The 11856-nt window shown below is 43.4% G+C and overlaps 2 protein-coding genes across 3 annotated transcripts; one reads left to right on the top strand and one right to left on the bottom strand.

Annotated features, from left to right (window-relative positions):
- The first annotated feature begins 27 nt into the window (after positions 1 to 27).
- LOC108262154 (equilibrative nucleobase transporter 1) lies at positions 28 to 6962 on the top strand. Its single transcript, XM_053682005.1, has 13 exons — positions 28 to 117; positions 221 to 424; positions 493 to 622; positions 1785 to 1831; positions 2725 to 2801; positions 3234 to 3326; positions 3426 to 3565; positions 3811 to 3950; positions 4095 to 4238; positions 4344 to 4451; positions 4585 to 4771; positions 6172 to 6295; positions 6551 to 6962. The coding sequence occupies exons 2-13, from the start codon at positions 247 to 249 to the stop codon at positions 6668 to 6670; spliced, it is 1488 nt and encodes a 495-aa protein (XP_053537980.1). The 5' UTR covers positions 28 to 117; positions 221 to 246; the 3' UTR covers positions 6671 to 6962.
- Positions 6106 to 11307, bottom strand: LOC108269098 (zinc finger protein 37). 2 transcript variants are annotated; one of them, XM_053682003.1, is made up of 3 exons: positions 11154 to 11301; positions 9574 to 9758; positions 6106 to 9069 (listed from the first exon to the last, which is right to left on the bottom strand). In XM_053682003.1, the coding sequence occupies exon 3, from the start codon at positions 9059 to 9061 to the stop codon at positions 7571 to 7573; it is 1491 nt and encodes a 496-aa protein (XP_053537978.1). In that variant the 5' UTR covers positions 9062 to 9069; positions 9574 to 9758; positions 11154 to 11301; the 3' UTR covers positions 6106 to 7570. The 2 variants fall into 2 exon arrangements, with proteins under 2 accessions (XP_053537978.1, XP_017330153.1); XM_017474664.3 differs by lacking the exon at positions 9574 to 9758 and having other exon boundaries at positions 11154 to 11307.
- Between the last annotated feature and the right edge of the window lie 549 nt (positions 11308 to 11856).

Here is an 11856-nt window from a genome sequence, read left to right as displayed (position 1 = left end):
AAGTGAGGAAGGAGGGAGTGAGAGGAGTCCATATAAAGAAAGAGGAGGAGATACAAGACCACAGTAACAGAGAGATTCTACAAGCTATACGTTTCCCAGTGCTCGCAGTAAGATAAGGTAAGTTATAGAAATTTCTTTGTGCGTGTGTGTGGTTTTTTTTTTTTTTAAATGTTGCTCTATTTTTTTCAAAACGTTTGGTGATTGTGTTTTTACTCCACAGTAAAAGAGGACTGGACGTGTGTCAGGATGGCAGGCGCTGGACTGAGAGTGCGTTACTGGCTCACACTGATCTCGGGTTTGTTCGAGTGTTTGTGCTTCGCCGGCATCCTGTTCGGATGGGCCTCGCTGGTGTTCGTGCTCAAGAGCGACGGCTACTTCAGCTACCTGTGTGTGAACAGTACAGTCAACGGGACCGTTACGAAAGGTACAACGCACACATGCGCTTACATTGCCGTGCGGCGTAAGCAATCACGTGATGCGTGTCTGTTTTAGATTGCAGTGAGCAGGATGAGCAGCTCTCCATTATCTTCACCATCGCCTCCTTCATGAACAACTTCTTCGCTCTGCCCAACGGGTTCGTGTTTGACCGTTTTGGCACCACGGTGACCAGACTCCTAGGAATGTGAGTCTTGAACTCGATTTTTAAATAAATGTTTCCTTTTTGGATAATCAGGCATTTGATGTGACGTACGTTGTCTAGAAGAATTCTTACATGTGCTGTGAAAACCCCAGCAGGTATGATATTATTCAAGTTACGTCAGTCTAGGGTTAAGAAAAACGGGTCAGAATTCATTAGCGACGTTCACGTGCGACGAATTCTTGACTCTGAGTGATCTGTTTAGGATCATCCCACATCCCATCCAACCAACTTTTAAGCCCTGTTCAGTATTTCAGTAGTTCAGTTCAGCCAATACCAATCAAACCCATCTACTGAACTGTCAGGTGTTCAGATTGCTCGATAAAAACTTTATATATTTATGTCCATACTTGCACAACTTGCCTTTTGGGCAAGATTTGCTCATCTAATCATGTTTCATATGCTTACAATGATCACACAAACAACACGAGAGAGAGAGAGAGAGAGAGAGAGAGAGAGAGAGAGAGAGAGAGAGAGAGAGAGAGATTGAGATTTAATTGTGTGCTCAAAAGCAGAGCAGTACCTGATATTTCAGGATGTCCACGTCTGATCGTATCACACAAGATGAATGTTAATAAAAAGTGTGTGTGTGTGTGTGTGTGAGTATGGGGGTTGAGGGGTGGGGATTTGGGAAAGCTTAAGCCTTTTGAAATGTGCCAACAAACAGGAACTTTGTTTCGTAACAGGATGTCTTGTATGTTGGCCAGCTTGCACTGTGAGCAAATGCACATGCGGAGAATGTACAAGTACGTTAACTGATTATTAAATGAATATAAAGTTTATCCAGTTGATTGGCGTCAACTGCAACTGAACTATCGTTCTGATTATTACTGGAGGGGGGGGGGGGGGGGGGGGGGTTTGCAGGGTGCATAGTGTTTCCATAGAGACTTTTTCACTAAGAAGCCAAGAGGAAATGAAAAAATGTGAGGCACAAATGGAGGAAATTGTAGAAGATTGTTTAGGAAAGGACAGGAAAAAGAGCGAGTACATTTTAATCAAACTAAATAAATAAATAAATAAAGAAAGAAACACTAGTATATGGTATGTGGTGCGCCTTTTTCATACCAGCTCTCGCTACTCTAAATGTGAATTTTCTACTTTTACGGCACGTGTTTAATTGGTTTCTTGTACTTTCCTCCTCCATTAGATCTATCTACACCACCGGGACCTTACTGATAGCCTTCTCAAACGCTGGTGAGGCATCGCATGACCGATTTCTATCGGTTCGCAGAATTTAGTCAATATTGGATGGTTTTGGAAGACACAGAGTTGAGCGGCATGAGCACAATCTTTACAAACATAGTCCTTGCTACAGAACCAAAGGTCCACGGGGCGGAGCTGGATCTGATCCAACGGCTCCTATGAGTCTAACCCTAGCCCTAATGCTTAACCCTAACTCACACGACGTCAAACGACACATTAAAGATACTCACCCAGCCTGAATCGTACCGAGTTATAATCAACGGCAGCTGGATTTAGGGGCTGAACTCTAACTTCGTAGTAGTAAGGTCAGGATAAGGTCGGGACTCCATTTAAATATTTCACACATCGGGCAAACGGGTACCGTATGTGCCTATTAGAGCCATAAGAGCCTGTTATTCCCGAGTTTCCATCCACATCTGCGTTAAATCCCACAAAGTCCCAGATTACGATTCAGGTACTCATTTTAAAGCCGAGAGTTTAACGGGTTAAAATGTAGATTTTACGTAGAATAACTTTATGTTCGACAGGACTTTACCTAGTTTGATTAATCTTGCAGTCAGACGCAAGTTGATCTCATTTGGACTTGTTTAGAAGTATTTAGGGTTTGGATTAATCCAGTTCACTCAGTCATTCAAACAGGAGTAGGTGCAACTATAAATTCAAACTAAATAACATCTATAATCACTGTAACAGCTTTCACAGCGTTTAATCCTAATTCATTTTCCACTAGTGTCATGTCATTAATATCGGTACGTTTAATACACCTTGTGAATCATATATATTTAGTGGTTTAACGAATCACTGACTTTGTGTTTTGGGAACTATGAGCAGTATAATAGTGTATTAAAAATGACTCTCTCTCTCTCTCTCTCTCTCTCATACAGCACTATCAGTCCTCCTCTACCCTGCTCTCTCCCTTATTGCAGTTGGAGGAATTCTTTTCTTACTCACTAACATGCAGGTATAACTTTTTTCATTTTGTGAGTGTGTGTGTGCGATTGTTCCTCCATGTCGTGCCCAGGGTTCCCTTCTGAGTCTGGTTCCTCTCAAGGTTTCTTCCTCATATCATCTTATATACATCGTTTCTGTAAAGCTGCTTTGACACAATGTCTATTATTAAAAGCGCTATACAAATCAAATCGATTTGAATGGAATAATCTCAGTTCTTACAACAAATGAGCTCATACCATAGACCATTTTGGCCGCTCTGCCAATGATGTGCTTTTCTAGTGTGTGTGTCAGTCCAGAAGGTCACATACCACACACCATTCCGTACACGTCTTGTGTTTGTGTCCTGTAAGGTCACGATGATTAGATGCTCTCTCTCTCTCTCTCTCTGTCAACACAATCATGCTCCCATTTACCAGTTCCAACATTTCCACTCGCTCTCCAGGTTGGAAATCTCTTTGGAGCCCATCGGTCCACTATCATCACTCTGTATAACGGAGCCTTCGACTCTTCCTCTGCTGTCTTCCTTGTCGTCAAGGTGAAATCAAATAAAATAAAAGAAAAGGTGTGGTGTAAAATGGCTTAATTTGGTTGCGATGCTAATTAAGATGATGATGTGGTCTTTGATTGTCCTCAGTTGCTGTATCAAGACGGCGTGTCCCTCCGTTCCTCGCTCATCTTCTTGTCCTGTTGCAGTGTTGTTCATCTGATTCGCACCTTCCTGCTGATGCCTCGGGGACACATCCCCTACGCTCTCCCTGAGAACTACACCTACGGGTAAACTACGCAAAAAAAAAAAGGCGTCAAAAAACAAATCGGTGATCGTTTTCAACGTCCGCGCTGTGTCCAAAAAAGCCCGGATCGTCCTATTACAACCGAAACCCGTTCTGCGTAAATGATACGAACGCGCCTTATACCCGTAAAGCGTAGTGTTTGCGTGCGTTCTTTTTATCATGTAGACTACAAGTCAATTCTAGCTCGCTTTAGTTTGACGCATTTCACCGTTTCGCTTTCTACTTCAGGCCGGGACGTGGGGACGCTCGGACGTCTAACGAGTTGGAAAACGCCAACGCTAAGAACAGCACCCGGAATTACGAGGCTACAGAGACGACGCCGTTTAAAGAACACGGTTCTACCAAGACCGCCACTCCAGACATGTCAGGTGAAGAGAGGCTCCGAAATCCGTCCATGAACCGCTCAGGTCCCAAAACTACACCGCTGAGGTCCAGACCTCTGCGTCGTCGTGGCAAATTACAGTCGTGTACGGCAGGAAGGACGAATAAATATTTATTTATATTCCTTTCAGAGCGAAGCTTCAGAGGCTGTGTCTTCTCTTGGTTCTTCGTATGGCATCTGCTGTGGTTATCGATCATGCAGCTGAGACACTACCTGTTCATTGGGACTCTGAACCCCATGCTCAACCGCCTAACAGCTGGTGACCCGAGCCTCGGTACACACAAACACCAACACACAGACGCACACATACTCACCGCAATACACACGCCAATAAATACTCTCATCGAGTGTGTACTTCTGCTGTGCTGTTTTTCCGTAGTGAGCAGGTACACCAATGCATTTGCCTTCACTCAGCTGTGTGGGATACTGTGTGCCCCCTGGAATGGGCTCATTATGGACCGGAACAAAGGAAAACCCAGGGAAAAAGGTCTGGATTGATCACTTATTGACGCTTGTTATTTACAGTACTCATTAATTAGGTGGTTAAATGCACATTTCCGCCATTACTTATTAATACACTCGAGGTGAAAATGATTCCTCTTTCTACGTACGTGTTGCAGGCCAGAGCGAAAGTGAGGCGGACCTGAAGGCAGCCGTATTGTCTCTATGCGTGACGGCGATGCAGTGTGTGCTCTTCTCCCTGTGCGCTAGTATTCCTCTACTACCCCTGCAGTATCTCACCTTCATACTACAGGTCATCAATAGGTCCTTCCTGTATGGAGGGAACGCAGCTTTCATCAGCGTGGCGTAAGTCCACACGTACAAACAACCCTGACCCGTTTTACTCCCCCTCTCAGTTTACTCAAATCTACTTCATTTAAAACAAATCTAAACAACAATTCAGAACAGAACTGTTGAAGAATTTCCCTTTTTTTTTTTTAGATTAAGCTCTGTTCAGTGGGTTTGACATTTGAATGATTTTTTTTTTTAGTCCTCATGCGAGCTTTGGTAGGCCAACACACCTATGCAGTCCCTTCCAAAAGTATTGGAACAGCAAGGCCAATTCTATTGCTTCCGTTGTTCGTAGCGTACGCTGAAGACATTCGGGTTTGAGACCAAAAGACGAACATAAGACGAAAGATTTCAGCTTTCATTTCTTCGTATTTATCGTATCTAGATGTGTTAAACAACTTTTTTTTTTTTTTAAAAACAAAACAAAAACATGCCGCTTTTTTGTTTGAACCCACCGGTCGCGATCAAAAATATTGGAACGCGACCGATACTTGGTTTTTGCTGACCAGGTGTGCCGTGTTAAATTGAATGCTTGACGAATTAATAGTTCTCGATGCCTACTCTTGGTCTGAGCCCTAGGTTTCGCCTGTGAAGACTGACTTTGCTGTTAAAAAGGATAAACGAACACGGAGGCTAGACAGCTGTCTACGGGAGAAAAGTGAGCCGTTTTGAAGCTGAGAAAAGATGGAAGATCGATTGGGCGTAGCCAATACAACAACTGGGTACGTCTTGAAAAAGAAAGAAACCACTGGCGTATTAACAAGCAGACATGGAACAGGAGAGCCGAGGAAAACAACAGCGCTTGAAGACAGAAACATTACGAGACCCGTGAAGAAAAATCCGAAAACAACGGTCGGTGACATCACCGACAAACCACCTTCACTGGACAGGGGTGAAGGTCTCACAATCATATAGCAAAAGCAACAGAACTGGCCTTGCTGTTCCAATACTTTCGAAGGGGACTGTAATACCGAACGATAATCTTCAGAAATGTGCTACGGATATCTGTAGGAAGCTTGGCTTTTTCACCACTTTGGGGTTAAAGAGATAACGGGATGAGGAGGAGCGTGGAACGTGGAAACGCCTTTCTCCTGTCTTGCATTGAACTAGCAGATGTTCTTCATTGGTCGATTGTATCTACATGCAAATGTGTGCCACGTTCATCAACTTTTACCCTGAATTTATACCTTAACCCAAACTGACCTGACAAATCAGTGTCTTTAGTAGGTACACAGTAAAAGTCGAGGAGTCAAACATCACTGAATATAGCAGCAGTGTAAGACTGTAGATCTCATGGAAGCTTAATACACAAACAACAAAGACAGAACCTTCGCTTAGGAACCTAATGCTTACGTGTAATAATTCTTTTTGTGGACCTTTATTTTCTTCTGCTGTACACCACTGTGTCTATCCAGGTTCCCTCCTGCACATTTCGGAAAGCTGTACGGAACAGTGAAGGCTCTCTCGGCGCTGCTGTCCGTCCTACAGTATCCCTGCTTCTCTCTCATCACTGGACCTCTTGGTGGAGATCCATTTGTGGTGAGTCACACGTGGCTTTCTCCCTTTCGCTCACACACTTCACGCTCAGCATATTCAACACTTGGCTGGATCAGATCTCGGAACAAACAGAACACAAGCCAAAATATCAATTGCGCTCGGATTTGGATTAAGCAAAACGAATATCCAGAGAAACATTAAGACTTTTTTTCTTTTTCGCTTTTCCGACTCACGTTTGTGTGTTAATATTATCTCAGTCAGAGATCGCACGCTGATGGGAGTCTTTCTGTACCACAGGTTAATGTTGCTCTGACCATCCTGAGTTGCCTGGCCTTTATACATCCTCTCTCTGTTTACCTGCACTGCCGGCGCCGAGCGGCTCGACGGACCAAAGCTGATAAAACTACCTCCTCTTAAATAGCACGTGTCCATAAAGGGAATGCGATGAACCAACTTCACGGCAAATAAATGCTAAAAGGAGGTGGTGTTTATATATGGAAAATACTGATGACAATATTGTTCTAATGTAAACAAGGAGCAGCTATTTTCATGTTTATGGATATTTAAGTTTTCACCGATGTTCTGTACAAAATGTTTTTGTTTTCTACGCTGCATTATAGTGCAGTAATGCAGTACTTAAGCACCTTATTATTCACACACTTAAGGACATTTTAAGGCAATGTTTAATTCTCGTCTAGGACTTAAAAGGGACCACTAAGAGGTCTTAAAACATAAAGAGTGCAGTAAAAGTAGCAAGGGGCAAAGCAGTGTATAATGAGGTAACGGTGCTGTGGTAACTGTAGTGTGTGATGTGTGATGATATGCTGCCCCCTACAGGACAAAACAAAGTCTGCTAACTGAGCTTGTGCTGGGTTTCAGGGTTGTACTGTATACATTACTCTAATAAATAAAAAAAAGGGACTAAGTGCCTTGAATGAATTCAAGTTACTACAAAGCTGTTCTGGTACAGATATGTCATAATTAAAACTTTTATGAATCCTGGGTACTTTGTAAGCGGAATTACTGAACGTGAGGAAGCAAAACAAATTATTTGTATTTTTCCGACTTTCACAGATTCCTATGAACAACATAACTGCTTTTCCACTACACGAGAATGAATGTTGTTGTTTTTTTTTTTGTTTTTTTAAAGATTTTTTAAAAAATATTCAGCTCAGACTGTTTTTTTCCCTGTCCCTAGATGTGTCTCTGTATGTGATTTCACTAAAACTTATATATATATATATATAAAAAAATACAAATAAAATAAAATGGAAAAATGTTTGAGTATTCTCAAATTATTCCATGCTGTAGAACCAGTCATGAACTTTGTAGCTCTCCGGCTCCGACGTGCACCCTTTCTTTGTGCTTTCGCAGGTAGGTTCTGCGAGTGAACTTCAGCTCGCAGAGGTTACACGCATGTGGCTTCTCACTGGCGTGTGTGAACATGTGTGAATACAGGTGACTCGACTGTTTGAACTGGCGCGAGCATACGGTGCACGAATACGGCATGGCCCCCGTGTGTATGCGTTTGTGTATTTCCAGCGAAGCCTGGCTGACGAACGATTTATTGCACGTCTCGCACGTGTAAAGTTTTTCCGGCTTGGCCTCGGGAAAGTCCCTTTCGATCTGGTGGACGCTGTGCAGGTGTAGTCTCAGGTTGTCTGTCCGGTTGAAGCTCATACCACACCTGTCACAGATATGCGGCGTTTGCTTGGTGTGTACCAAGAGGTGGCGCAGGAGGTGGTATTTCTGGATGAATCCTTTGCCACAGTGTTCACAAATGTGCATCTTCTTCCCCGCGTGCCTCAACAGGTGTCTTTTCAGATACGGCAGGTGAGTGAACTTCTGGCCGCACTCGTTGCAAACGTAGTCCATCTTGCCGCTGTGGCTGAGCTGGTGGATGCGCAGGTTGGAGCTGCTGGTGTAGTGCTTGCCGCACTCGTCACATCCAAATGGCTTCTCTCCTGTGTGTGAGAGCATGTGCCTCTCCAATATGGCTTTGCACCGGATGCTCCGACCGCATATTTCGCACTCGATGGGAACGGCTTTACGAGGGCTCGCTCCCTCTTTTTCCTTAACTCGTGGCTTGCGTGATTCCTCAGGAGGTTGCGCCGGCTGATCGGACTCCCCGAGTAAATTTATTAAAGCTTGAGCTTTCCGCTTTGGAGTCACTTTGACACGCCGCTTTTTTGGCTTCTCTTTCACGTCCTCGTCGTCGTCGAAGGGCGCAGCATCTGAACGCCTGCGCTCACTTCTACTGTTTTTGGTTTGACGCTCCGCAGACTCTTTAGCGGCTTTGTCCTCCGACGCGCCAACGCCGCTTGCTCTGGACGTGGGCGCTTTCTTTGTGACCCCATTTCTGGATTCCTGGTCTGAGCCCTTACGTGGCGTCTTCGCCCGACGTCTCATCCTTCGTGACGCTTCCGTAACGCTATCTTCCAGCTCAGACTCGCTTTTAACTGTGGCGATATCGCTACGTCCCGGTGTCTTTCTGACGCTTCCTCTCCTTCGAGGCTTTTCTTGGTGTGAACTCTTCCTCGACCGACTCTTGGCCGGTTTAGTGCGATCTCCTCCTTCAGGCTTTTCTGGAACGTCGTCTACATCACTGCTGATCGGGCTCATATAGCTGTACGTCCTACTCTGACCGTCTTTCTGCTCTGTCGGTGAGTCCTTTCCGTCTGATGCATTGTCGGCATCCTGACCGAGTTCGTTTAAGGACAACGTTTTCGGTGAACCGCGCTGCTCCGTCGTCTTTCCTAGGGAGGGTGGAGTCAGAGAGACGTCATTATCCGAATCATCACTGGCCATCAGGGGAGCTAAGAGGTCATGAGAAGATAAAGGATAAAATTGAGAATTAGACCAGGATATGATTCCAGTCATCAAACAGTAGATGATGGGAATGCTAGAAAAGTCAGGATGCCAAACGAGAAAACCTGAACACAATGTACATGATTTCACGATTATAAGCAACATGAAATCAAAATATACTGCATTAGGCTTTTCATGATGGATGATTCCAAAATACAAGGCGATCCTAACAAAAAACAAAACAAAGCTGTTCCAGTGTGCAAAAGAGTTGAAACTAGGTCAATTAAAGCATACTTCCATATGCACAAGTTACACTGGAGTGGTTCAAAACCACAGAATGGCCCAGTCAAAGCCCAGCTCTCAATCTGATTTAATCTGAAGATCTGTGTTGAACTCTACATCAGCAACAATTTCCAGTAAGCCACTTGTATGCAAAACTACATTCGAATGTTTTCATGAAAAATTATACTGTATCGTATACGCCGATCAGCCATAACATTAAAACCACCTGCCTAATATTGTGTAGGTCCGTCTCTCCTTGTTCCACCACAACAGCTCCGACCCGTCGAGACTCCACAAGGCCTCTGAAGGTGTGCTGTGGGATCTGGCACCAAGACGTTAGCAGCAGATCCATTAAGTCCTCTAAGTTGCGATGGAGGTGGGGCCTCCGTCGATCAGCACACCCCAGGATTGAGATCTGGGGAATTCAGACACCGCGTCAACACCTTTTGCTCTTGTCATGTTCCCCATGCTCCATACGCAGCAAGCTGTGATGCACTGTGCGTTCTGACACCTTTCTATCAGAGCCAGCATTAACATTTTTCAGCAATTTGTGCTACAGGAGAGCTTCCGTGTGATCGGACCAGACGGTCTGGTCTTTGCTTCACACACGCATCGACGAGCCTTGATATGAGCGCCCACGACCCTGTCGCCAGGTCACCGGTTAGCATTCCTTGGACCACTTTTCGTAGGTACTAACCACTGCATACCAGGAACACCCTACAAGACCTGGCGTTTCGGAGACGCTCTGACCCAGTCGTCTGGCCACTACAATCAGGTCCTTTGCTCAGATACCTACGCTTGCCCATTTTTCCTGCTTCCAACACATCAAATTTGAGAACTGACTGTTCACTTGCTGCCTAATAAATATATCCCACAGCTCGACAGGTGCCAGTGTAACGAGATAATCAATGCTATTTACTTCACCTCTCAGTGGTTTTAATTTTATGGCTGATCGGTGTATATAACCTGTTCATGGAAGGGGCTGCAGTCCAGATCTACAGTAATTAGACTACCTACATACATACGTACCTACATACATACATACCTACACACAATACATACATACATACATACTTACTTTACATACATACATACATATATACATACATACCTACATACATACCTACTTACTTACATACGTACATACCTACCTACATACATACATACCTACATACAGACATACATACCCACCTACATACATACATACATACATACATACATACATACATACATACATACATACCTACCTACCTACCTACCTACCTACATACATGCATACATACCTACCTACTTACTTACATACATACATACATACATACCTTCTTACTTACATACATACATACATACATACATACCTACCTACATACATACATACATACATACATACATACCTACCTACATACATTCCTACATACATACATACATACATACATTCCTACATACATACATACATACATACATACATACATTCCTACATACATACATACATACATACATACATACATACATACGTGTAGACCTGCCGTGTATCGCCTACGTGTGGATGGACGTTTTTTTTGGTTATCTTGAAATTATAATACCTTCCTCATCACGGAGTTTAGTAATTAAATACATTAAACTACATGAACTCGAAAAAAAACAAACAAACAAAAAACAACAACAACAACAACAACAACAACAACAACAACAACAACAACCTGCAGGTTAGCACAGGGCTAGTTAAGTAAGCAGCTAGTTTCAATTCTGCAACAAGACCAAGAACACAAATGATATAAAATAAAATTAACTTTTCCGAGTGCTCGACACTCACACATTCTGTGCATCATCATTTTTTCCTGAAGACGGTTTTAGTCGCTGAAGTCAGTTTTAATTATCTGCTGAAATAAGCCGCATGCTAACATACGAGCCTACACTAGCAATGACATCCGCTTCCTGTCACTGTTTGTTTTGCTTCCGCAGCTGCGAGAGGCTGCAGACACTCAATAGCGCCTCTAGTGGCGTGAAGCGAAATTTCATGAACATGAACAGCAGGTGTACTGTATACAGGGGAGTGCAAAAAGACCAGCAAGTAATTTATATGTGGCAAATGTTCATGTATTAATCACAAGTAACAACAAGTGTATATTATGATGTATTTTTTAAAAATGTAAATAAATAAATAAATAAAATTATGAACGGGATACTCCCATCTCGTGCCTAGTGTTCCACCTCGACCGTGGCCAGGATACAAGAGTTACTGAAGAATTACTGAGTGCCAGTGATTGTTTTTATAATATTTTGATTCTAAGGACTCTATTTCACTATTGTCCTACTCTTTGTTTTGACAATTGGAATTTTCATTCATTCATTCATTAAATTCATCTTCAGTAACCACTTTATTCTGCTCGGGGTCATAGTGGATCCGGATTCTATACCAGAAACACTGCGTTTGAGGTGGGAATACATCCTGGATGGGATTCCGGGCCACACAGCGTACCATTCATTCGCACCTACAGGCAGATTAGTGTAGCCAA

This window comes from Ictalurus punctatus, chromosome 8 (genome assembly GCF_001660625.3).
Source record: "Ictalurus punctatus breed USDA103 chromosome 8, Coco_2.0, whole genome shotgun sequence".
Lineage (NCBI taxonomy): Eukaryota > Metazoa > Chordata > Actinopteri > Siluriformes > Ictaluridae > Ictalurus > Ictalurus punctatus.
Note: the sequence above shows the minus strand (reverse complement) of the source record. Positions and strands in the feature narration are given on the sequence as shown.

Coding starts and splice junctions, on each gene's coding strand:
- LOC108262154 (XM_053682005.1), top strand. CDS start 247: ATGGCAGGCGCTGGACTGAGAGTGCGTTACTGGCTCACACTGATCTCG. Junction 3,327..3,425: donor CTGTCTTCCTTGTCGTCAAG/GTGAAATCAAAT, acceptor GATTGTCCTCAG/TTGCTGTATCAAGACGGCGT. Junction 3,951..4,094: donor CGCCACTCCAGACATGTCAG/GTGAAGAGAGGC, acceptor TATTCCTTTCAG/AGCGAAGCTTCAGAGGCTGT.